This window comes from Gadus chalcogrammus, chromosome 13 (assembly GCF_026213295.1).
Source record: "Gadus chalcogrammus isolate NIFS_2021 chromosome 13, NIFS_Gcha_1.0, whole genome shotgun sequence".
NCBI lineage: Eukaryota > Metazoa > Chordata > Actinopteri > Gadiformes > Gadidae > Gadus > Gadus chalcogrammus.
In genome coordinates this window covers 20,847,622-20,875,105 of record NC_079424.1, presented here as the reverse complement: position 1 = coordinate 20,875,105, position 27,484 = coordinate 20,847,622, and the positions used below count along the sequence as shown (strand labels likewise).

Below are 27,484 nucleotides of genomic sequence, written 5' to 3'. Positions count from 1 at the left end.
GCTAGGTGGGCTCATATTCCTCAGGAGGCGGTTCTGGCAGCCGGTCTTGTGGACACTCATGATTTTGTTGCTGCTTGCCTGACTTGTGCCCAGAATAAGGACCCCAGGCAACAGCCCTCGGGTCTTCTGAGTCCCCGCCTGTAACGCTATGCCCTTAGTCCCATCTCTCCATTGACTCTGAGTCTTTTTGAGCTGCCTCTGCAAATCCATCATTCATTCAAGCCAAGTATACCGTCCTCAATGTGTATTCATCCAGTGGGGCATGCACCTCAGCTGAGACCTGTATCTACCAGCCCGCTGTCTTCCACCATCCAGGTTCCATCGCCACCACAACTGCTGGATGGCAACCGATCAACACAGTCCACCCGATCCTCACCTCCGAAAGGGTTATGGCCCAGAGAAGAGCTCCCAGGTACCAGTCAGGGAGATCCTGGATCCAGGGGGACTGAAAGCGTCTCCGTCCAGACCGGGTTCCAGGAGCGTCAGGACCCCCTCGTAGACGAGGGGCTGGGGGGGGGGGGGCTCAATGTCGGCCACCCACTGTTCCCTTGGCCTTTCCCAGTGCCAGGAAGCATGATGACACTGCCGGGGCTCAAAGAGACTTTCTCTGTTTGTTCCCTCCGTCAATCAGCACATTACCACGCCCTGATCATGTGAGAACTCTAAGATTAATTATTAAATCGCTGTTAGCACTTCCGTGCCACATAAATAACCCCTCTGCTTCTCACCAGTTGCTGATCCTTCTTACTACAAATGGACCCGCTACTGCCGTGCTTCAGAACTGATAATTTCGCAGGTTTTCGGTTAGGCTTTTGTCTCTTTGCATTTATGATATCATTAGTTATCATTATTTTATATGTTGGGTTATGAACCTTGAAGCTTCTAGTGCTTATTACTTTGGCATGTTGCCAGTTTGGTAATAAAGACCCTTAAAATACTTTCACCTGTCTCACTCTACGCCTTTGCACTAGCATATTAACCATTTCAAATGTTACAGGGAGTGTTTCTGTCAGCCTCCTCAATTAAATAAACATACAGCTGAGAAAAAACACAGAGACACAGAACAACCGAGTGAATGAATAAAAAACACCACAGCAGACTGCTAAAAACCATGCAGTCTATAAGGGTGCTGACCGCAGTTTGTCAATGAGGACTTGAGGAGGCTTAGAAAGCACAGTTCATCCAGTTTTCCCATTCTCACTATGTCTTTCTTTCCCTCTTCTCTCTCTATTTCTTGACATTACTGCTCTTGCACTATCTCAATTGAGACGGACAGTCAAAGAAGCCCAGACATCCACATTCTCAGTGCGTCCCCGCTGAAGAACCCTGTACATTTAGACAGGCTGGGATAGATTCAGTTTGGTAAACATGGAGGAGAACGAGGGACTCAGTTCTAACACCGATCAACGATTGAAGGTGATCAGGCCATAGCTCTCATTCCTGGGGGCTGTGACAAAGAATGGAAAATAAGCCAGTGCTTGTTCATAAGCATCCTGTAGAGAGAAGAGGAATCTTTCAAATTTCATTCGAACCCGAGTAATATGATGTATGACATAAAATTATACTTTCATACTATGTTATATGATCTATGATATGATATTATATGGACCTAATAAAATATAATCATTAGGGTGGGTATTTAAAGAAATACTCAGACCACATTAATGAATTCATGCAAAACATCATCTCTGATTGTTCGCTTATTATATATTTTTTATAAATGATCATTCATTTCCTTTTTTTAACTTTTCAATTCAATAAAAAAAAATTATAACAGGAATTATTTTCCCCTCAGTGCATATGAATCATACTAACAGGGAGGGCAAACTTCTCATCAGAGCCTCCTTGATGCAGTGTGAAAAATAATGCTTATCCCATATTAACAGGGTTTCTGGGATTTTCACATGTTCTGGCAGGTGACCCAGCCACATGCCACCTCGATGACTGTCACACCCCTCGTATGCGGCTTTATTGGGCTCCTCCGACTGCAAGACACAGGAAGACTATTTACTATTTAAAAAATACTGAAAAAATAACTGTTTTGTTATACCTAGTGTGCCTGCTGTTCGCATATGAGGAGTTTATTTCATGGTATTGTAACAAACTGCTTTAGATTACAGCCTTTATACCCTTTAACTACCCTGTAACTATCCTGTAACTACCCTGTAACTACCTTGTTACTACCCTGTTACTACCCTGTTATTACCCTGTAACTACCCTGCTACTACCCTGTTGTAACTACCCTGTTAGTACCCTGTAACTACCCTGTTACTACCCTGTTAGTACCCTGTAACTATCCTGTAACTACCCTGTTACTACCCTGTTACTACCCTGTTATTACCCTGTAACTATCCTGTAACTACCCTGCTACTATCCTGTTACTACCCTGTTACTACCCTGTTACTACCCTGTAACTACCCTGTAACTACCCTGTTACTACCCTGTTACTACCCTGTTAGTACCCTGTTACTACCCTGTTACTACCCTGTTACTACCCTGTAACTATCCTGTAACTACCCTGTTACTACCCTGTTACTACCCTGTTACTACCTTGTTATTACCCTGTAACTATCCTGTAACTACCCTGCTACTATCCTGTTACTACCCTGTAACTACCCTGTAACTACCCTGTTACTACCCTGTTACTACCCTGTTAGTACCCTGTTAGTACCCTGTTAGTACCCTGTTACTACCCTGTTACTACCCTGTTAGTACCCTGTAACTATCCTGTAACTACCCTGTTACTACCCTGTTACTACCCTGTTACTACCTTGTTAGTACCCTGTTACTACCCTGTTATTACAAGTGTTGGTAATAACGCCGTTTAAAAGAACGGCGTTACGTAAAGCCGTTATTTTTTCAGCAACGGAGTAATCTAACTAATTACTATTTCCGTCGTTACAACGCTGTTACCGTTACTGTATGAAAAATGCAGTGCGTTACTATGAATTGATTGAATAAACTGCGTAATCCGAACGCACCCCTGGCTCCAAACACAAACTGCTAGTGAGGAGACCGGGTGGATCAACAACGAGATAAGCGATTATGATTGGCTAAGGCAAAGTCATGTTTCATGGTAGCCAATCGGAGCCAGTGTTTTTACACACAAGCCAGGACACGCGCGCCACACACGCAAACGCACACACCAAACCGATTCGATGAAGCAGCAGAAATGGAAAGTCCGGAGCAATCCGATGAAAAGTTGGCATTTTCTGTAGTATTTGGCAGATGTTCCACAGCCTTTGCAACCAAGCAAATTGAAATCCAGGCCCCATCCTCACTAACCCGGGTAAATGTAAAAACGAACATCCGCAATGAAAATGATCTCCGTCCACACTATCGTTTTCATATCATTTTCAGAATGTTTTGCAGCCACGTTCCACACTGAAATTATTTTGACAAACAGTTGTTGTCATGGTTACGTTACTCCGCCACGCCTCTCTGTTTAGATTACAGGCGCGCAATCAGATGATATTTACAGATGATCAGCTGGTTAATCATTTTCGACCTGGTTTTGTCCAGAAACGCCGCTCCAAGTAGGCTACGGTTTGAACTGTCATCTTTCGTTTTTTTTTTTACCATCACTTAAGAACATTAAGTACAGCGCTCGCCTCCGGCGTTGGAGCAACGAATATGTTTGACTCAATATGTCGAGTTGTTTCTGGAGATAAATTAGTACAATGTACAGAGAGATCCTCATTTGCATTTCACCTGCTATTCTTTTGATGAGCTTCTCGGTCTCTAGCGCAAGCCTGTGGCAGTGTCATGGCAGTGTCATGGCAATCGAACGTCATCGTTTCTGAAAGCCTCCGTCTGTCCACACTACAACGCGAACCCAGCGTTTTCACATTTATCCACCTCAGCGATCGTTTTCGAAAAGCATAGTTTTCAGTGTCGGAATTCTCTGTTTTAGTTTGGATGGAAGGACTAAACAGATGAATATTGATGCATTTGTAGATTTACCCGGTTTGTGTGTACGGGGCCTCAGTTGGAAGCATATCAGGGCCTTGAATGGGCAGTTCAACCATTTAACACATTAAGGCCAAGTGAAAACTGCTCAGAAAAATCCAAATCTTTCACATATAACAACTTTGTTTTTTTTAAAGTAACGCAAATAGATACTTTCCCTGGTAACTAGTTACTTTTATTATAAGTAATTCAGTTTCTAACTCAGTTACTTTTTGGAACAAGTAGTGAGTAACTATAACTAATTACTTTTTTAAAGTAACGTTCCCAACACTGGTTATTACCCTGTTACTACCCTGTTACTACCCTGTTACTACCCTGTTAGTACCCTGTAACTATCATGTAACTACCATGTTACTACCCTGTAACTAATGTAACAAGGGGGGAACTACCACTGCAAATATATCTGACTGACTCTGTTACTACAGAGAATGATATGAGAACAGTTTGTTCCAATGCTTCAATACATGAACAAACTAACTAAATGTACCGCACAGTGTGCTGTCAGAGGAATACAGTAACCGTGAATGTGGGTTGAATAATTAATTTTATCCTGCTATATTTGTATTCATTTCATGGGAGTTGGTTGAGGCTGGTCATGCTGGTCGAACACAATGGCCAGGGTTAGGGAGAATACTTTGAACATTTAAACAACTTAGAAATTATCAACATGTGGTCACACTGAAGTTAGGGTGTGACTGATATCTATGGTGTGTGGATTCTTTCCACCAAAGGGGTGCGGAGCCATGCGGCTACAGACGAGCATGACAGATGAGACAGTTATCAGTTGCCGACGGTATCCATGACGATACACTGACCCCTGACCTTTAAGGCCCGGATGTAGCACATACCTATTTTAAGAACCGCACAATGATAAAGGAACAATTAAGTTTGCCAGTTTTTTGGTAATACTGTCATTTTTATAAAAATCTTTCCTGATTTGTGCTCAGTTTTATGATCATATTTGAGGCTATCATGTCATAGAAATGTACATATCATGTACTCATAAAATAGGTGCCGAGTAGGTAAAACATATTTACAGTTATATATACATATGTATATTTATAAATTAGACATATGTTATTTGTAATATCCAGAATTGTGACCATGTTGATCCATATCTTCCAATCTTTTCCCCCAGTGCATTCAACTGAGCATTGGGAGATACTGTACTGGTACATTATTACAAAGGATTACACCGTAACTCCGGAGTAATTACACTGTCCGTTGTGAGCTGTATGCAAATTTAATTATGTATCGCTTACAATGAGCGCCTGAATGTGTATTAGAGCAGCTTAGGTTATCATCAGTATAATGATGCTATTCTAGACTGATGAGGACATTTCAGTCTGAGTGAATTGTCTCCCTCTTCCTTCAGCCCCACTGTCATTTAAATGTTCAACGTCTGACTCTCCCACTCTCTTTTTTTCAACTTTGACTTCCAACTGTGAACTAGGCAATTATTACCGAGAGAGAAGAGATCAATTATTAAAGAGAGAGAACAGAGAAACTCATAAATATATCGACAAATAAAGCAGACACTGCGTTGGAGGGAGACAATTCTCGCCTTGCCAATTTATATATATTTCTTTATTTCTCGGCCTCACTTTATATCCAAACGATGATATAACAGGGAAAACTCTCACTAGTCTTCAGTGTCCTTGAACGTAATACTGACGCTTGAATGTAGGTTAAAAAGCACCTCAAAGGGGACTAGTCCCTAACCATTTTCAATTAATGTTTATCTGAAGGGCATGCCAGTTAAAGTTGAAAAATAATATGATTACTATGATGTAATTAAGAAAAATATATAAAATCATGATTCGTATTCTAAACTGCTGCTCTAATGTAAGTCTGTTGTCAGGGATAAGGAGTGATGTGTACCAGCTTCACATTCTAAGATGGAGGTAAGTGTCATCATTATTGGTTGTCTACAGTTAAAGTAAAGAACAACAAGGGTAGCATTTGCAGCGGGTGTGGCAGCAGGGCTATCCCCCCCTCCAAATGTCAACAGGATCCAACAACAAGACGTGCTACTCTCTGTTTGCATGGCTTAAACAGATTACAACCTGGACGCTTGTTTGTGGGATCAGTGAACGGGTTGTTATGAGCACCGATAATGTGTGGATCTTTTACAGACTGATTACTTGACTTGAGCTATTGAGCAGCAGGAATGAGTAAACCAATGCTGTGGACATTGAGGTGAGGGGAACTACACCAGGCTCAAAGAGCAGAAGCCCTGTTCCATGTTTTGGATTTCCATGTCAAATACAGTGAGTCCCTTCTACTCTCTGAAGTTCAACTTCTGCTTCAATGAACACTGTCAGAATCTATATGTGATTGCCTGCTCACGAGGGGATTACACAATGTTGAAACTGGGATAAAGTTAACAAGCCATCTTCCCTTGGCTCAAAATGCATTACCACTTGAACAGAGAAAAAATCTGGGCTTGGAATTTATCAATATGTTTTATTATTAACGGCATTTGGACAATTGCCAATGAGGTCCACAAAAGTGGTAGCCTCCCTCCGTCCCAAAAGCACTCGCTCACAAGCTACCACAGGTCGTTTCCCAACCAGAATAACCTACTTCCACTATATCCTCCGTGGCTTTTTCCTCTTTACTGCACCCATCTTCATTATGTCCATCAGCTTCTGGTGGCCGGAGGAGAACGGAGGGCGTGAGCAGAGTCCATACCAGGTCTGGGTGGGTGGTCTCTGGGGACCGTCTACTGTCTATGTCTCTCTTACTCTCTGACGCTCGCTCTCTTCCTGCCAGTATGTGACAAGCTCAAGGCTCAGACGTTAAATACCCATAACATCCACTTCCACTGTTGTCACTCACAGGCACACACAAACATACACACACACAGACAGATGCACACACACACACACACACACACACACACACACACACACACACACACACACACACACACACACACACACACACACACACACACACACACACACACACACACACACACATGAACATATTGAAGGCCAAAAGAGTCACAGCCATGCCTCACTGTAGACATGTCTCGATCGATGTCTACAATGTGATGTTTAAGCTTTCACTAAAATGCACCCATTTTAGTGGTTAAAAAACATCTTGACCTCCATTTTTCCTCAACTATAAACTGGCATAAAAGGCTGAGTTCTGAACCATGGTACAATGCTTTTTAATGCTTCAGCGTTTTCTTATGGGGCATGTACATCGCGACAGCACATCTCAGAGACTAATGCCATGTTGGAAGCATAGGAACAGTGGAATGCTACTTATTATGCTCGTCATTGTTAGGTAATTAAAATACTTCCATATTCTAGGTTACGGTATATTTAATGCTTCAATATGTAACAAAGTTATCGCTTCAGCTCAACGCAAACAGGTAAGGCAACGTTTGAAACGTTTGGCTCCATAGAGCCAAAGGGTTAGGGTAAGGGTCACCCCTTACCCTAACCTTAACCCCTCGAGACTCCAGAGGGTTAGTGTTAGGGTTAGTGTACCCTGTGTGTGAACCCTCAGACCGTTCGTTTGGATGCCTGAGAATCATATTGAGTTGATAACCCAAATGCATTATGGGCCGCCTCCCCAGACATTTGTTGATTTCAAAGAGGTTGATGCAGAAGTGACAGCAGAAATCCAATATAGCCTATATGTATATCTATACACTATAATCTATACATAAACGGTATATATATATTAAGCTATACATTATAGATATATAAATACGCAGCATAGTATGTTTTCTCTATAATGTATGCCCTATACATAACATTTATACTGTAAGCCTACTATGACAGTGCTACGTCGTTTTGTTAATATCACGAGTAAGAAGTAATAAGATTCAGAATCGATGGGCGAGTCCAGCGACAAAATGTGTGGTAGAAAGCATTCTTGCCTAGGCATACTCTTTAATATTTTTACGACATCGCAAAAAATGGTGAGAGCAATGGTGTCATAATGAAAACAAAGCCTTAATATATCATATCATCAACTGCAGGCTACTGTTCATTATTGGCTACATATGGCTACAGGAACATGCCGTTACATTAACCATATAGGCTGAATACCTGCGCGTTATCATGAGACCCATATGGAAACCATAGATTTAGACGTCACCGATTGGCAGGTTTATGTTCAGGCAGTCGTATAGTAGTAGACCGAGACCGTATTCATGTGAACAAAGCCTTCTTTAACACTCATTGGTATTGATTTTATGAGGTAAATTAATATTGCCTAAATTAGGTAAATTAATAATGCCTATTGTTAAAGCAGCCACACTGAACTTTAAGAATAATAGAAGTGCAATATTAAATTTCACACTGAACTCGAAGGCTCGATGGCTGAAACATGGATCTATATGGTACTTCTGAGAACTGACGGGAGAAAAACTATGTGATCTAAGTGAAAATAATGTCTAGCTTACAGTTTATTACTGAATTGAGCATGGATTAAACGGTAGATATAGCCTATAAAGTTTGGTGAAGGAAGGCACCGTCCTGAAGGATGACTGATGGGTCGGACTTTGGTTACCATCGATTTGGGGAGGAAAGTTGGCAACTACCGACTACTCATTTCCCTGTACGAAAATGCAGAATTGGAGGAGGTTATGTCGGCATCAAATGTGCTGTTTCAGTTGACAAAAACATGCTTTTCTACCATCTTTTGACTCAACTCCAACACGGCATTAAATGCGACTTTATGGAAGCCTAAACATCAAATTGAAACTATAAACATCTACAATAAGGCGTTGTTGTTACCCTTTTGGCTTGCCATACATCAGACACTCATGTACACTCACACACAGAACCCCCCCCCCCCCCCCACACACACACAAACACACACAAAGAGAGACACGCACCCACCTACACACACAAACACACACAGATGTATACGGTATATTCAGAATCGACTGGCACTTAGTGACTCACGGTTGGTCCCTCCATACATTATTTAGTCTATGGTGGCACTCATTGCCTATAAATAGCGGTATATCGTAGTTGTGCTGCAAATGGCATCATGTCTTCTCAGTAGCCCTGGTGGGAGTCTCCAGCGAGCCTTCATCTTCAGGACCATGAAGCATAATGGGATCCAAGCTAGAGGGGATGGGAACAGGCACTCTGTGGTACTTGCTAACAGCAGCAGCTATATGTACCTATAAATTACATGGACGGACATGAGAGACATATTTATTATCCATTTTCTTTTACTCTTTGCGTCAGATTTACAAGAGACCCCTGACCTATCACCCAATCAGATATTACTGAGTCAGGAGGTCCTTGTTACAACACCACAACCAAAAGGTTTACTCACCACCCTTCATATTTCACTATGCATGAATCTTTTATACAATGAAGGCCAATCAGGAGCAGATTTCTCCTTTCATCCCAAAATGTTTGTGTGTAGACGATCATAAAAGGGCCTGGTTCAGTCAAGTAGAGCAGATCAAGATGCAGCACGCACACACACACACACACACATAAACACACACACACGCACAGCCCTCACCATCCATATCCCTTATACGGTTTAAAACCCCCTCTTTGACATAATGGAGAGCCAATGGCACAGGACAGTATTCCTGCTACACGCATCACTTGTATCGCATTAACCTGGAGGTCACATTCTCACAGAGAACAGCTGCCTTTCATGAAGTGTCCCCTAGAGTTACAATAAAGATCACAATGTCACACAACAACACGACATCTGACAGAACCAGGCTGGCCCGACCCCAAACCTCCCTTCATCTCCTCCCCTGATGTAGGGCTTGTGCATGGTGAGGCCACATCACAATGACCGCCTCCGCTCAGGAAGGGCTTGAGAACAGGGAGGTTAGAGGTTGGAACAGGCTTTTGGTCGTTGTTAAGTCATTCAAAAGGAAATGCTTTGTCATCATCGGGAGACATTGTTGCATATGAAACCGATTTCTCTTTTTTTAAAGGGACATTTTTAATTTTTGAATGAGCCTAGTTTACGGTAGATTTACGTTTACTTAGGATTTGACATTATTACAACTGTCATTGCTACAAGGTAGGGGAGGCCTACCTGTGTGAGGTGGGGAGAGAGAGGGGGAGGGGGAGAGGGGAGGAGGTGCTGAGGCCTACCTGTGTGAGGTGAGGTGAGAGAGGGAGGGGGGAGAGGGGAGGAGGAGCTGAGGCCTACCTGTGTGAGGTGGGGAGAGGGGGGGAGGGGGAGAGGGAGAGGGGGGAGAGGGGAGGAGCTGAGGCCTACCTGTGTGAGGTGGGGGTTGGGGTTGAAGCCACACTGGTTGCACACCATGGAGCGACACTGCGTGCAGGTGTTGTGGTTTGGCTGGCCGTCCGTGGAGCCCATGAGGTCGGCGGTGTTGCAGACGGGACAGAGCTTGCTGCTAGGCATGGGTGCTATCTGAGGCACTGAGTAGGGGGAGGAGGGGGCGCTGCGGTCCGGAGACGCCGACGGGGACCGCCCGCCCCGGCCGCCAGCCTCCACCTGCAGGCTCATCCTGGAGGCGTGGCCTCTGCCCGGCTCCCCTCCCTGGGGGCCGGCGGGCTGGTGGCTCTGCTGGGAGGCCAAGCGGTCCCCCGTCCCGGGGCCACTCTGGACCCCGGCTTTGGGCCCGGGGTCGGCTTGGGGGGTTCTGGAGGAAGAGGAGAGAAGGATGAGGCTTGAGACTGAACACAGACCAATGAGTGGTCGGGGAAGTCTCTCCTATTCTGTTGCACTTTTCTCCTAATCCATACAATCAACAGGAAACATATGGAATGATTATTTTAACATCAACATCTCATCAGCTGTAACTACCAGCTGAGCTTTTTCATTGATTGTGTCCTACTACTACTACTACTACTACTTTACTATCACTACTACTACTACACATACAACGTGTCATGCCATCAGAAATATGCAAAACGCCATGAACCATTTTGTTTGACATTTATATAGATAAACACATACATGAATTATTCACTAGACACATTGAGAATAAAACAAGGAATTGTAAGTTTATCACTTCTTAAGGTGCCAGTGAATTTTGAATTTGTTGCCTCTACTCCCACACTATCACTCTCTCACTCTCTCTCACTCTCCCACACTATCACTCTCTCACTCTCTCACTCTCTCTCACTCTCCCACTCTCCAACGTTATCCCTCTCACTCTAGAACACTTTTTTTTTAATACAGTATACACACAGTATATATGCAATCTCTATATTGCATATACAATATACTAACATATACTGTATATGTTACTTGTATTGGGCCCATTGCTCTATGCTCCTGCAGTCTCACTGCCAGAAAGAGATAATAAACACACTCATCAAACATTGCACTATCAAACCCCTTCTACCGGCTGGAGCCAGGTCCTACAACATGCACTGTCTGGAGGCCTTCTTAGTCAGGTCTCCATAATTACTATTGAAGTCGATGTTCTAACATCCCACTATCTGTGTTGGTATACTTTGTCCTCCCGGTTCTTTGTATTTCCTGCAGCAGTGCCCTGCGTGTGGCTTCTCCTCACCTTACAGAACTGTGCCAGACACTAAACGGCATTGTGAACTTCTGGCCAGACGGCATTTGGCATTTAGCGTGGCATTTACATAAAGCAATTTTTTGTTCATTCCTCATGACAACAAATGAGATGGCGCCATACTGTGCCCATTGTCCTCAAAGGCAGCCGTAGCAAACCCTTAAAGGAAGAGCCGAGCTGAGAGCACAACTAAATGTGGAGCGCGTTAGCAGCACTGAGTCACTGCTAACGGGTCAGGCTGAATCAGTCTTCTGCTCTCACTAGGAATGGCTCTTCCTTCAGGCCATCAGGGTCACACTCTTCACAAAACCTGAAGGCTGGACGCTACAGTTCCACCAGCAGAATACCATCCATCTTATGGCCATAGAAGAATAGGTACATGCCATCCAAGAACTAAATTCTAAATGACTAATCCTCATAATACTATGTAGAGTTATATTTAAACATAGCATTATTTAAAGGAACTTTCCTCTCTCAGAATTTTGTTCAAATTTCAACAGTAAATTACACAGTCTGGGATCCAGAAGGTTGTATTAATTCTAGGTCAGGTTTGCTTCTGGCATTCACAGCGAAATACAGAAAAACATCCATTTGAATAAATGCTAATAATCCAGTTTACAACTATTGTTATTATAATAGTATTCCTAACCTAAACTATATCACGAATAATCAGGATAGAATGCTTTCATCCATCCATTACCAATTATTCTTGGGTTAGTATACTCTGTATATAAGTATTATTATGACACTTATATAAGTAGAAGTACAAGTCGAAGTATGAGGATTGTACGATTGTAGTGGAACAGATAATATTTCAAAACCAGACCGACAACCATGGTTTGGTATTTGTACATGAAGTACAGATCGCACTATACTACACTATGCACTGTACTGCGACTTTTTCAAATTAACTGGGAATTTGCGGTCTGTTTTGTGTGCAAAGCAAAGACAATTCCAAGCTTTTACAAGTTGATTTGAGGTTTGATGTACTGTTTACATCCAAAGAAGATTTAGAAACACCATAGCCCAGTATAAAGTTACATTTGTATAATAAATGTTCTAATGTCCATTTACTATTACAATTTACTGTTAAGTAATGTAACAGAGGTTTATATGTTGACTAGAGAGCAGATAGGAGTTAGGCTTCCAGACTTGAGGACATTGGGGATCAAACCCTCTTCCTTTTGGTTAGGAGATGACACCCTAAATATACAACCGATCTTCCTGCCTCCGTACCACCCCATGAAGGCTGACCACATACCATTAGTTGAGCTTTGAAAATATCTACTTGCTCAAAACATGGCTTACATAATATTCCCCTGGCATCTTTTGATAAGAAATCATTTCCATTGTTCCTTGTGAACAAAAGATTTGTGTTTTGGGCTTTTTTCACGAAGCAAATATTACTATGCTATTCAGAAAGGAAAGGACAACATTAAATGAGACATATTATGGTGTTTTCCCAACAAGTAAACATAGTATATGAGTTCCAGAAAACATGTTTTTTAAGCTGTTTGCTGGAAATAGCTTTTAGGAAAAAAAAATCCCCACTGTTTCAGTCCCTTCAGAATGTGCTGTTTCTGGTGTCTGTAGCTTTAATGCAAATAAGCTGCTGCCCATTGACCAATGAGCTGTCAGAGTGAAGCACAGCATGGAGGATAAGTGATTGTTGCCGTTTGCTAACTCCTGGAGCTCTATAACTACATAATATTATTTTATATTATAATAATAATGTAATCTGAAGTCCAGATTGAACCCCAACATGGAGGAGATAGGGATTGTTCTCCTGGAGCTGAGCTGCCGGACTGCCGCCGAGCTCCCCCCCGCCGGAGCTTCGGCGGCAGTCCGGCAGCTCCGCCGGACCCCCTGCCTGTCACATGGCAAACTTACAAATACGACATCTAGTTTTGTACGGAATCTCCCTGCTTCTGAAATGCGCGAACATCTCCGCCCAGTGCTCGTCCACTGGTCACAAAAATCGTATCTATGCTCTGATTGGAGGGGGTGGGGAAGTGGGAGGTAATATTCAAATGTGCCCCCTTCCTACGTAGGAGGGGGCGCCGAAACTGACTCGCTCGTTCGTGTCTGTAGGCGGGGTACTTTCAGAAATGCATATCTCACTCAAAAAATCATGTACAGACTTATTTTAAAGTTTGTATGCGTTTAGGAGCACCAGAGACCCAAAACAACACCCCAAATCCCAGGAAAAGTTTTGATAATATGTCCCCTTTAAAGAATGAATACAAAAATTGAAGTACATTTTTTAAAAGATTACCTAATTTTGGCCTATTGCAAGCTCTCAACACAAGCGGTCTTTGGTGGACGTAACTATCTGTCAAGCAGCACTGGAAACTGGATAGGCAGAATGATCCTTAATGTGATTCACATTAATACAAGGAAACATGAAATGGCTGAAAATAGTTAAGAGTAAAGTCATTCAAATCCTATTGTGGTTAGACAACTTATAATGATTGTGGCCTTAAAAAAATACTTAACCCAAAGTGAAAGCTACAGCATTTAATCTTCCCCTTATAAAGTATAGATAGAATATCTGTATGAAATGCATGTGTACGTGCTGTATTGAAGTATTGTGTGCATAGTTCATCAAGTAGAGTGAAGCACTGAACAAAGTGGTTATCAACAGTGATACAGCGATAGTGTCTTGGTTGAAGTTAAACAGCAGCATACTATGGGCTTAACAATATGATGTATGATCTATGACGTGAGACTCATTTGAGAGTCTGAATTTCAAAAGTGCCATAACCACTATTGTTGTATGTTTTTATTAGGTTACCCTTTACAATTAGGGTACATTAATGAACCATTAATAAACAATCGGATAACCGTTCTGGGTTATTGTAGAAACATGACAAACTTATGACTTATATGTTTTGTGTCCGGCACTGATGAGGACCTGCTCTGTGTCCGCTCTGTCAACCTGCTCTCTATCCTTTCCTGCGAGTTATTTTATTATCGACAAACTCTGCTATCTAGCTTGCTAACGCTAGCAGAGGAAGGCGGATGTATTTTGCAGGCCCGACCCCGTTGTTTTTGACTGAAATGTTTCAGAGGATAGGCGGATTACAACAATTTGATCGCCACACCACACTTCGACAAGCCTGCTAGGACAAAGGCTTATATCCTCCTTAATCTCGCTGGACCAGAAGCCATTGGATAAGAGTATTCATTTGTATAAGGCAGCTGATGTGCGTGCGCCCGGTGACAACGGAGCAGTGATCGCCCCAGCAGAGTCCACAGAGGACCCGGACTGGAAAGAAGGTTTAGAGATATCTGCAATCCCCAAAACAACAGAACGATGGAATGACACAAGTTCCATTCAAGAAATCTGAAAATAAGTGTTAAGTCACTCATCAGTGATTTGAGCGTCAAAGCTAAAATGTGAAGATCTGGAGATTTGACTGACAAGCTTATCTGTGACTGGATAGTGTATGGCATCACAAGAGACACTTTGAAAAAATCTCGAATCGCAGATGATCAGTCGCATTGATGAAATGATGGGAGGAAATTTGCTAAAAGCTGGCCACTACTACCTGTGTTGCGGCAGTATGGACAGTTTCAAATACCCTACAAATTGGGCATTAACTCTGCGAGAGAAGTGTTTCAGCACTCTGTGGAACAGCTGAACGTAGGTTATCCATGTTTTGTCTGTGACATCATCATCGGGGGCCATGGAGTAGCAGAGGACGATGCCAACTTGAAGAGAATGCTTGAATGTGCGAGAGAAGTAAACGTCAGACTAAATCCAGCTAAATGCTGATTTTGCTTGGACCAAGTAAACTATGCAGGCCACATCTTCACAAGCCAGGGGCTAAAAAGTGACCCTTCTAAAACTGCAGCACTGACATGCAGGTCCCCACAGACATCCGCTAACCACAGCGCTTCCTTGGTATGGTTTAACTACCTTGGCAAGTTCCCTGGTCTTCAGTAACATTGCAGCAACGATGAAATAACTGACCTACAAGGAGACTGCATGGTGCTGGTTCCAGCGGCACCAGGTGGCATTCAACCGTTTCAATTCATGCTTGACAAGCCCACCAGTTTGGTCATACTATAATGTCAAAAGGCCAGTCACGCTTACTCTTGATACATCATGCTATGTACTTTGAGCTGCATGCAAGACTGCAGATCAGTAGCGTTTTCGTCTCACGCCCTCACCGACATGGAAACACGATATGCACAAATAGAGAAGGAGATACTGGCTGTCGTGCCTGCCTGCACAAAATTGAAGGACTTCGTCTCAGGAAAGTCCACAATGGTAGAAACTGACAACTAACCTCTGGTTACTATCCCAAAGAAGCCCATTGAAACTTGGCTCCAGTTGCAAAGCTGTGACATCAACATGGATAACAAATACATGTCTGTGTGGACACTCTCTCACAAGCTCCAAACACACACGCATCTCATAGCCTTGCTGAAAATGACGCTTTCAAAGTCATGTGGGAGGGTAACATCTCCAGCGCCCGCCTGGAGGACCTCAGAAGGCAGAGTCTCTACAAACCCCCGGTGCACTCATTAAACCAGGGAAGCCCATCGCTGAGAGCCTCCTTAAGCATGCTGTCTGCCTCGTCTTTTCCTACAGAGACAAACGAACAATGGAGGATGGGATCGTCATGAAAGGTCACAAAACAGTCATCATTCAGTCATCAAATCACTTTCTCTGCAGTCCCTGAAAGTACATCTTCACAAAGGCCATTCAGTTGCTGAAGCAACCATCATCTTTTGGCCAACAATGTCAAACGACATCACTGGGGAGTTTCTCTCATGTGCAGAAGTGCAAAAGCACCAGATCTCATCAGCAACCGTAACCTCCCCAGCTCCATCCCGTTCCAGACCTCTGATGGTCTACCGTGGCTGCAGACATTTTCAACTGGCACAGCAAACATTACCAAGTGCTTGTGGACTCATATTCCAGATGGTTTGAAATCTACCTTCTCCGAGACATGACTTCACCTGCTGTGATCACATAATGAAAGGGATACTACACAGTCCAATGCACACCACACACCCTCATCTCTGACAATGCTACATAGCACACCGGTCACGGTTTCAAGGACTTTGTAAACAATTGGATGTCATTCATGTCAGCAGCATTCCTGAGTCCCATCAGTCTAATGGTATTATGGAAGGGTAGACACATGCAGCCATTCCTGTGAGCACCAAATGGTTGGAACCAGACCCAAAGAACGCCCAGCAAATCAATTCCAACTCCTCAACAACCGTCTCTCTCTGGAGGCCAACTGGGACAGGTCCAGGCCTGCTCTGACACCCGGAGGGGCTTGTGGTCCGAATGCAGACCCTCAAAGGGAACGACAATTTGTTTGAGCAAGTAGCTACCACAATATCAGAATATAATGTCTCTCACTTATGCACTTAGGGTGATATTATTGTGAATCTGCCTACATGTTAAAGGGTTATTCACAAAGATTGCCGTTGCATAGTCTACGATTATTCAGATAAAGATTGAAGGGTTGTTTACTTAATAATCATAGAACAATATAGTAAGAAAGAAATTGTCAACACTATCGCTATGTTGCTTCAAGAAGCAAACTAAAGTGAAGGGATGTAGATCATTCGGGAGTGTCCTGCGATGTTCATCATGGGCCAACATTTGTAGTGTTAGTTCATGTTATTCAGTGTAGTTCAGTGTTATCAATGACAGCACCAGTGCACATGTTGTGTCCGGCACTGATGAGGACCTGCTCTGTGACCGCTCTGCCAACCTGCTCTTTATCATAAACAAACCAGCAGTGACTTGAAGGCCCTTTCATCATTTACTTGTACAGAGGAACCAATTTCTGCAAGAATGAAGATTTCTGCAAAGCGGTTCTGCAATATGCAACCAAATTCTTCACACTTTACCCTTTCATATTGTAGAAATGAATACCTTAGTTTAAATGAACAGTAAGAGATGTTGTCTCTGACATAAATTTACTGTTAATTAACAGTAAATGCTTGTTACTGCATTAACCAATCTTAATGAAGTATTCATTAATGTACCCTTATTGTAACATGAATAGGTATATGTATATTATAATTATATTTAGGGAACAAGACTAGACTTAATTGAATGTCCCAATTTAATAATTGCAAGCCTTCCTTTACCAATACTGCAATAAATTGCATCGCTAATGTGACACATTTCAGCCACTCCCATGGGTTGTGGTTCAACTTACGCAGACAAATACAGACTACACCATTATTTATGAAGATCAGCTACAACATCTAGACTCTGTAATGGTCCTTTCATAGCAACCTTGATATAGAAACCCCTCAAATATAATAATAATAATAATAATAATAATAATAATAATAAATTGTATTTATAATGCACATATATGCAAATATAGCTTCATAATAATAATAATGATGATAATAATTATTATCATCTAACTGTAATTATAATAATAATAGCAATTGTAATAACTAGTGCTATTATTAGGCCATTATTGTAAGCAACATTACTCTATAAAGGATCCTTGCTTACAATGCAGAAAGACATTGTGGACAATCAGGTTGGCCACATAAGAAAGGGAGATATGGGCCACACCGCGTCACCACCTCGAGGTGTGTGGATCGATGGGACCTGCTACAAGTTTAGGGGCTAAAGATAGCCCGTTTAGTCTCTGATCGGATGAGACCGACAGGAACGGTCGTTCATCAAAAGCTGTAACGACTGTGTTCCTCTTCCAGGGACGTGGTGTCATCCTGTAAGAGGAACACTCCCATCCGGTTACAAGTGCTTAATGATGGGAACGATGGTGAATCACAATGCTCGTCACTGCGTTGGGTTGTGTTATTATCGGGCCGATGATGAGACGGTGCTATCACCATTCTCGTAAAATGGACACCACGTAGTATCGCCACCACCACACGCATCCAAGGTGAAGCGCTAGGCTGTCCCATCCTAAATGTTACATAGGCTCAGCTCTTTGTAGAGCAGCGGTCTACGGTAGCTCGCGTACGGAAATGTTATTGGACATGTGATCCGATATCCATGTTATTCCCGGCAACATGTATGCATCAGCCTCAATAGAGCCCCAGGAGCGGGCGTGTGATTCCGTCCTGGCCTATTTAACCGCTTTAAGGCCATATTCACGCATTGTTGACTCTAACTTGTAGGCTACATTTCGTAGGCTACGAAAAATGTTAATTCAATATCGGTGCCCATGGCACGACGGCACTGACGTTTGATCGAGAAATCGGTGTTCAACCGGATAGTGAATTGTGTTGACAAGGATATTGAAATAAATAATTAAGCGCACATTGAAGTCTATCTCGTCAACCGAATTTCCCGATGTGCTTCATTACTAGTCGTTAACTATGACCGTAACGTGACACCGGCTCTTTTTCTCGGTGCTCGTCCTACACGGTGACTACCTGTTAATCCCCGGCCCGGGTCCGGCCCCGGTCCCTCCGGCTGGCGCACCATTGCTGGGCTTGGTGAGCTGTCCAGGGGCCGGTGGTGCTGAAACGGAAGCCGGAGTCCCCGCTGCAGGGGCCGCCGTGCCGCCCTGCACCGCCGGCCCCTCGCCCTCCACGCTGCCCTCGTTCCCCATCGCTCAGCGGTCCGTCTCGGTGAAGCGCGGGTGTGGATGGTTCTTCAGCCACGAAGAGAACTCGATCAAACTCGACGCTGTTCCCCTTCCGCCATCATCACCTACAATTCAGCACCCCGTACGGAGCAGGCGCGCTGACGGAGCGGGAGCGCGCTGACGGCCCATGAGCGCGTTAACGGAGGGGGGGCGCGCTGACGGAGGGGGAGAGCGCTGACGCAAGAGGCGGGAGCACGCCTGGTTACGCGCGCGTTCACCGGCACACATTTCAATCTATTGCATTTCTGCCTGTTCATGTTACGAGTTAATGATTCTACATTATATTGAATATTTAGGTATTTTTAACATGTTCAATAAAGACCCTATTAACATATAGTATACCTAACCAAATGTAATGTTCTGGTACTCCAGAAAAATAAAAAATAACTATATTAAAATAAAAACGATATTAATAATTAAAAAGGAACAATGAGCACATTTTCTTTCTGTTTATTGTAGTATGAATTGGTAAGGACAAAAGCCACCTGGCCCACTGTGCAAGTGATGCTGAGCTGGCAGACAGATACATATGTACAAAACACACAGATGCACACAATAAACCACCGCACATGGGGAGCGCTGTCAGGTACAAAAATAAGATGATGGTTCATCATTCATTTACAGGACCCAAGAGGGAAATATACACCTTCTAGTCAAAAAGAGCCGGTTCAGATCTCTGAGGTTCCAATACCTTATAAACTATACTGTGAGACCATGATTACAAAATACCAGATGACCTTCAGGAAAATGAATTTGCTCTCTTCCCTCTGTAAAGGAAATATAGAAGGCATTTTTGCATTCAATGTTCGCCTGGTACAATTACCGGCCTCTTAACTGAAGAGGCAGATCTCAAAAGGTATGACATGAGGCCTAAAATTGTAACGCATTATGTACACATACATATAAAAGAAATTGCGGCATGATACCGTTTTGTAACGAATAGGAAGCCATCTTAAAATACAACTAACAGCCTTTACAGAAGTGCACCCATTTCTTTTCCTCCTTCTTCTCTGCCGTGATTGCTTGATGCTTCATGATCTATAGGAGATGATCACCACATAGAGCGTGTGTGTGTGTGTGTGTGTGTGTGTGTGTGTGTGTGTGTGTGTGTGTGTGTGTGTGTGTGTGTGTGGTTATCTATATATATTACTGCCGCTTAGCCTTGTACGGTCGTGAGCGTTTCCTGCGGTCCGGCTTCCTCTGTTTGTGCAGCCGGCCGATGCTCACGCCCTGCCGGCGGCGCACCGAGATGTTCTGCTCCACCAGGCTGGCCAGCATGCCTGTGGAACGCAGCCGTTTTAAAACCCTGATACATTCTCACACCTTCACTGAACAGTACAGCCGTTGTGTAATACTAAGTAATGGCTTGTGGGTGGAAAAGAAACCCACGCACAAAGGGAGATCTATAATTTCCACAAACGGCTGCTGTCTTCAGCCTGTGTTCTTACTGTCAGTGGTGCGGGGTTACCTCAAGTCACAGAGAACATGGATACAGGAGATGTAGAATCAACTCGCTTTATTAGGACTTACCTTCTTGTGCCAACATTGATATGAAGGTACATATGAACTCGTCATAATTGTGGGTCCTCCTCTGGTCATCAATCTAAGTTAATAAATTAAGTAAAGCGTTTAGATCGTTGATAATTGACATTTTGAGCGTTCAGGGAAGAAAAGTGTACAAAAGAAATGCTTTTAAGGCCGTTGCTGAAAAAGGATTCTTGCCTTGTATTTCTTCCGTTTTTCCACTTCCTCCTTTAGGAAGACTTCGTAATTAGCAATATCAGCTTCCACGCACTTCAGTAGAGCCAGCAGCTCCTGTACAAGAGGACAGTTGCTCTGTGTTCATCATTTCACAACAACAATAATACCAGAACAATGATGATAGACCAATAGTGAGTAAAAGGGCAAAAAATAACGTTGACCGGCAGACCCCCAGAGGAACGTGAAGCCCTGCAAAGTACCTTGGGAGAATATTTATCTCCAGGTGGCTTCTGGACTCCGACCACATCCGCAGGGTCCATCTTTTCCTTGCTAGGCTTGCCCACAATTCCTTCCTTGCAGTCCTGCTCCTCCTTCACCTGTACAGACGGGCCCTCGGCACTGCCCTGGGCCTCCTCTCCTTGCTCCTCTTCTTTAATCTTCTTCTTGGGTGTAAAGGGCGGCTTGGGCCCTTTGGCAGAGGAGTCCACTGTAAAGACACACACTAGGTCAGCTGTTGAACATGGGTACAGATTGATGTGTCATCATGACTTCTTAAACCGTCTCATGTTGCTAATGAGCTGGTGGGCTCTGCGCTCTCACCAGACGGCGGGAGGGAACAGATGACCCCGTCCTCCTGAAGGTGGAGCAGCGCCACGCAGATGGACGGGCCGAGCTCGCGCACGGCGCGGTTGTGTCGGGGGTCCAGCCGCAGCAGGTCGTCCTCCCCGAACAGCACGCGGGAGAGGTGGGACGCCACCGGGCTGGACGGCCGCGTGGCCGCCTGGGAGCGCGCCGGCGAGCGCAGCGGCGAGTTGAAGGCGCTGCCGATCTCCGAGGCCGTGTCCGTGCTCTCGTTGCTGGGCGTGGGCGACGGCTGCGACGCCGCCGTGATGCTGACGCCGCCGTTGCGGCCCTCGGTGCGCACGGACAGCGGCGTGCTCAGGGCGTCCTTCCGCTGGACCTCCTTCTTCAGCTTCTCTGCCAGGACGCTGAGCGCGATCTGGCTCTCCATGCCCCCTCCCACGCGGCCCGACCGCGTCCGCAGGCTGGCCTTCCTTCTGAACCTTCAGTGGAGAGCAAACGCTAGAATCAACCTGATTACAGTAGGAGCCTTTATAATAGAATCACTACTCATGATGGAACACATGTGGGAGCACTTAATGGATCTGTCTTACTATAATGTCTACCAGGAGGGGACACTGATAATACTAAATATGGAGTGTGATTGCAGCTTATACTTTTACAAAACTAGTGCTGCGCAGTGATTTGGTGGGGTACTCCATACATAAAAACAAATTGCCAAGTTATTTCCAAGTACAGTGGAAGACTTTGACCAAATCCAATCTTACACAGCTAACCTGCTGGGTTTTCCCGCAGCACCAGTAACCTCTTCTTCTTCGTCCTCATAATCCTCATCGTCAGAGTACGTTGGCTTCGGTGGTGCGGCCGCTACCCTGGTGCGACCCACTCCCGCAGCCAGGTCCTCCTCTTCCTGTCCACCACAGGAAGTCACATGTTAGAACAAGGACCAAAGAGTGCACCCGTTAAGAGACGCTGTTCTCCATATCCATACCTGCAGGGGGGACTTGGCGTAGTTGTGGTTATCAAGGAACGCAGGCAGGCGTTGGACGATGGGGGTGGGACTGGTGACTACCCGGGAACCTCCTCCTGGTTTACCCAGAGATTTAGCACTGCCTGAGGGATTGGAGGTAGCCTGGGATTGATCGCCTGCATCATGAGGTAAGACATGATATGTATGTAAATAGATATGTTCAGGTGACCACATCGTCAATTGATAAGGGCTCTGCTAAACAAGCCCTTTTCAAGGTGTGTGCTTGGGATTATATTCTGCAGCTATTATCATTTTACATAAACAAAGTCGTATGTCCAAAGCATCAACAGGATGCCATGAGAAGCGTTTTGTTGGACAAAGGCATTTAGATAAGTTGCTCTTAAGTTGCATTCAAATAAGCAACGATAGGCTGCCCTAAATCATTACGCTTACTTTATCAATCCTTACCCTGACCTTCATGGTCCTAACCCTGAATTTAGTGATTATTAGCCTGATCCTAATGACCATGGTCATCCTTACACTGACCTTGATTACCCTGAAACCGACCTTGATCATCCTGACATTGACCTTAACCACAATAAACCTGATCAATAATAAGTAGTCCCACACTTTGGTTATGCAGATTAAGTGCATTTAACTTGATAGCAAGGTCATAGCAACATGTCATAACAGGATTTTAAATTTAAATCAATTTGCTCTTAAAGTGGATCTTATTCCTCCCTCTCACGGAGGGCCGCACCTGGGGTCTGCGTGGCCCCCCGGGTGGTCCCGGGCTCGGCGTCCGCCTCCTTCTTGATTTCATCAGCAGAGGACTCCTGCTGCTTCTTGTCCTGGACCAGCTCGGGCTGGGTGAGCCGTATTAACTGCAGAAGAAGAAGCCCTCGTTAAGGGATCCGCGGGACGCAATAGTCTTCTCCAGTGTGAAGATGTGTCAATTGAATCAGTTTACATGGAGAATTGTACATCCCCTCATCATTGTTTAATTGAATCAAACAGCATGTCCTGTGGGCTACCCCTTCACTTGTGAGCTTGTATAATTAATAAAGTTGCTACTTCCTTTCCAAGTGGTTTAATTGTTATTTGGCTGAGATGCCAAATCTCAGCCAAAGGAAATATTGAAACTATACAATGGAAGAGAGGCTTGAAATGTCTTCCTGTCGAGCTCGAATCAGGTGTTGAATGTTGTGTCGAATATTGTGTAGATTAGTATAGATAGAAATAGCTATATAACAAAACCGTCTGAGCGGGTGTGGTGTAAAATGGTAGGCAAACGCTGCTTTGTTTCATGTTTGTATACATCCAGAGTCTGAGGTCTTCCGGTGTCCCTTTTTTAAAGACAAATAGACTACTGCCACCTGCTGGTAGTGTGAGTAAACTCCCCTCAGGCAGGCACAGAACGTACGTGCTAGTTGGCTGCAATCTAGTTGCCTGTATTTAGTGCAGATCTTTGGTCAAAACACGATACAACGGTCGGCCTTCACGGCGGCTAGATATCTGGTGTGTTAGGGCCTTAACCTGTTTGGAGCCTTGAGCATTGCATTCATTTGTCCTTATTCAAAAGGCAACACCACTCCACAGGGCACCGGAAACACTGCGTATCTGAATATATTAGTATGGTTAACACTCATGGAGGCGGTCGTGATTGTTTTCCAACCTGTTGTAGTCCTTCCAGGACAGTCTGTCGATTTCTCTTGAGGATTTCCAGTTTTGATTCATACTTGATCCTTCGGTCCGGTACCACGGCCATCAGGTTGAAGCGGATGTCGTGGTATGGTTCACTGGAACGGAACCAAATGGTTATCAACATAAACATAGGAGTCCTCATTTTTTACAATGATAGCGGACAGTAACAGTTCTTACCCAGCAGTTGCCAGGCCGATCCTCTCCATGATGACCCTGCGAGCCTTGTCCGTCCATTCCTCCTCCTCGCCCCAAGGCCCTGTGTTAGACGGTTTACTTAACGTCTCAGAGGCTCTTTGTACCAACTGACATTCCTTTCAATCGACTGAACATTATGTGATCGACTGTGACAGCTTAGTTATTGCATTGATTGACGGGCGAGGAGTCTCACCATGGTCAATGGGGTAGGCTTTGAGTCCGTCCAGCTCAAAGAGGCGGTCCTTGATGGGAACATAGCTCACAAAGTGGAAGGCCTCCATGGTTCGCACAGCGCTGATTCCATTCTGCTTCTCTGGCAAGTGCCTTGGCTCCGGTCTCCATAGAAACAAGATAACCAGATCTGTCAAAGAGCTGCCTCTACAGTGCTTAGGGCCTGGGCTAAATAATCGTTTTTTTCTTGCAGCTTTATCACATAACTTTGCAGGCACTAACTGCTACCTACCTTGCATGGCTGTTGTGTGCTTTGGCGAGCTCTGGAGCATTTCCTATGGCATAGCCCTTACTCTAAAGTAAAGAAAACCTTATTAATGAATTGAACTCATTGTATTACACCAGTTATCCTTTATGTGCCTGCCTTGTTCGTTAGCAGACGAGGGAGCTGTTGGATGTTCAGTACAACTTGTATCAATGTCACAATTACATTTTAGTTCAATGTCCATTTTCACCCCAATCAGCTGTAAACTATAAGGGCATTTGGATAGATAAGAATGTTGAAGGAAATGATATACATTTCTTTATTTCCAAGTGCTGTAGGGCAATGGACCACTTCCTGGAGCCAAATATCATTAGCAGGATCTCATCAGAATGGATGTGAATCTGCCCACAGACATAAGAACGTGTGCTAGGGGGAGATCACGCCTTACCTCTGGACCAAAGCCCTTTGTGAAAGCCTTCATCCGACTGAGTGTGATGCCCAGCTCAACACCACTGCAGTTGAGAAGCACGCTCAGCAATGCATGGGTGGCGCAGGAGTTTGGTATCAGCTGGACAAATAAACAACATGAACACCAAGCCGCTCCAAATTCTTAACAAATAACTGAAGTATTGTGCCATGTTGGCCGAGCAGGAAACAATGAGCCAACAACTCAAGCATTTTCCTTCTTCTGTTTGTTGACATTGAAAACATTCCCACCACTCCTCCCACTGCCTAGTTTTAGATACAAAAAAAATACAGCTAATCCAACTGAAAGACTACAGATTGTCTGCTATTATTATATGCACTGTGTTCCATTTAGGGGCAATACATGAATTGATGCAATCAGGGGCGGACTGCCCATCTGTCAGTTCTGAAGAATAACTAATTCCAGGATGACCGTCTGCCGCCAGATTCTGTCTGTTCCGAAGCCATTACAAATTTACTGAAAATGAATTTATACTGAAGGAAATGGACCATTTATTTTGGTATTGTGCGCTGGGCATGCAAACATTAGCAGTCAATCAAACTGCCTCCTAGGGCGTTTTTTGAGGGCCGGTCCATCTCTGGAGACAATTTATAGACAGAACTCCAACTGCTTAACCCTTGCTCTCAGATTAACCAGGGCTAACACACCAATATTTAAGTTATTATAAGTATTACAATAGTACTATATAGTCACACTTACAGCATTATGGTATTATAGCAGCCGTTAAAATATAATCATACTTTTCTGTTAATTGTCTACTATTTGTTGTTATCTATCTATATATATGCGCTTTCTTACCTGATGTGCAAAAAACATGTCGTTAACAATTTCCTCATCAATGACAGAGGTTTCGTCAACTAAGGTGGAAACTTTCCTCCGGGATCGACGTTCCTCGATCCATTTAAACAGGAAGATGAAGCCATAAACAGGACTGAAAGAAATGGAGACAATCTGAGCTGACGTCAAATATGAAATCTTATAATAAAGCAATAACAGTAGAACAACTATGATTTGCAAGTATGCAGCTGTCAAACTACTATCCAATGCACTGCTTTTTCCTTACTAGTAATTTTATTCTAACTCTAGCCTTTTCCTTCAGCAGCAAATCAGTACATTTACATATATAACATTTGAATATCAAATAAAGATGTAAAAAATACATAATATAACCATTTGATCAAGCACAATAACATAACGTTACCTTTGACACTTGCTTTGTAGGTCATATATTTCTTCTACTTGGACACCTTTGACCCCTGCATAAGATTACAGTTGTTCATTGTTGTATTGCTCTCCACTTAATGATCCATAAATATTTAATCATTATATGCAACGGTATGTAGCCTATGCTTAAACATTAGAAATCTGACACTCACCAAAGTCTTCCACCAGCAGAGTAAACAGTCCTGTAGTACAGCAAATAATAGACAAACATTTTAATTATAATCTTTCCTTTCTTCAATAAAATGAACAATATGTGCTCCGTATGGGCCCCATACATTTCCACATCAATCCAACATCACTGTGTTTAACCTGTCTTTAGTGGCTGTGCAATGATAGCCAGCAAGACAATATAACCATCCACATACAACTGTTTGTGCGATGGCTGTTATTTTTATATTACTATATGTAAACAGAAGTACAAGACTCATCGGAGTTCTGTTTAAGCTAAGTAATAGCGGTGGATTATGATTTTTGATAAACCCGAGTGGTCTCTGAAGCTAGCTGGAGGCTAGCCGTACTTCGCCATCCCCCTGATAATGTCCCGTAACACGTCTTACCCGGGTCGCTCTCGAGTTCCAGCCAGCCTTTGTTCATCTTTGCATTCTTGCACACTATAGCTAAAAAAACGATCTATGCAAACCCATGATCACAAAATGCATTTGAATCGGTAATGTTAGCATAAGCTGGTGAGAACTGAAAAATAAACACAAAAGAGACCGTGGGCGACTACATTCTACGTCATCACTGGAAGGCCGACGACGGTGCCATGGTAATAACAGTCTCTCTCTCTCTCTCTCTCTCTCTCTCTCTCTCTCTCTCTCTCTCTCTCTCTCTCTCTCTCTCTCTCTCTCTCTCTCTCTCTCTCTCTCTCTCTCTCTCTCTCTTCTCTCTCTCTCTCTCTCTCTCTCTCTCTCTCTCTCTCTCTCTCTCTCTCTCTCTCTCTCTCTCTCTCTCTCTCTCTCTCTCTCTCTCTCTCTCTCTCTCTCTCTCTCTCTCTCTCTCTCTCTCTCTCTCTCTCAGTGTAATGTAAAAAACGGTGTAATATTAAATACAAAAATGTAAAAGGTCAAATATGGAATACATATATCGCATATAA

At 43.8% G+C, this 27,484-nt stretch overlaps 2 protein-coding genes across 3 annotated transcripts in view; both read right to left on the bottom strand.

Moving 5' to 3' along the window:
* The window catches only part of bsnb (bassoon (presynaptic cytomatrix protein) b), a 66,686-nt gene extending 47,633 nt beyond the window's left edge, over positions 1–19,053 (bottom strand). The window contains exons 1-2 of the mRNA XM_056605296.1: positions 18,875–19,053; positions 10,201–10,588 (exon numbers count right to left, since the gene is read on the bottom strand). Coding sequence (XP_056461271.1) covers positions 10,201–10,588; positions 18,875–19,053 — 567 coding nt within the window. The remainder of the gene's footprint in view (positions 1–10,200; positions 10,589–18,874) is intronic.
* A 450-nt stretch (positions 19,054–19,503) lies between these two features.
* bap1 (BRCA1 associated protein-1 (ubiquitin carboxy-terminal hydrolase)) lies at positions 19,504–27,135 on the bottom strand. 2 transcript variants are annotated; one of them, XM_056606638.1, is made up of 17 exons: positions 26,946–27,135; positions 26,541–26,570; positions 26,366–26,420; positions 25,963–26,095; positions 25,126–25,245; positions 24,705–24,766; positions 24,435–24,577; positions 24,224–24,302; positions 24,018–24,141; positions 23,103–23,226; positions 22,364–22,518; positions 22,140–22,282; positions 21,391–21,854; positions 21,051–21,277; positions 20,812–20,904; positions 20,620–20,692; positions 19,504–20,369 (listed from the first exon to the last, which is right to left on the bottom strand). In XM_056606638.1, exons 1-17 carry the CDS (start codon positions 26,980–26,982, stop codon positions 20,236–20,238), a joined length of 2,196 nt encoding a protein of 731 aa, XP_056462613.1. In that variant the 5' UTR covers positions 26,983–27,135; the 3' UTR covers positions 19,504–20,235. The 2 variants fall into 2 exon arrangements, with proteins under 2 accessions (XP_056462613.1, XP_056462614.1); XM_056606639.1 differs by having other exon boundaries at positions 22,149–22,282.
* Positions 27,136–27,484: the final 349 nt, after the last annotated feature.

Bases quoted from the DNA above. Each gene is read 5' to 3' on its own strand.
- bap1 (XM_056606638.1), bottom strand. From the start codon at position 26,982: ATGAACAAAGGCTGGCTGGAACTCGAGAGCGACCCGG. The intron at 26,571-26,945 runs GTAAGACGTGTT...GCTGTACTACAG, and splicing joins GGAACTCGAGAGCGACCCGG to GACTGTTTACTCTGCTGGTG. The intron at 24,578-24,704 runs GTAGGTAGCAGT...GTTTCTATGGAG, and splicing joins GCACACAACAGCCATGCAAG to ACCGGAGCCAAGGCACTTGC.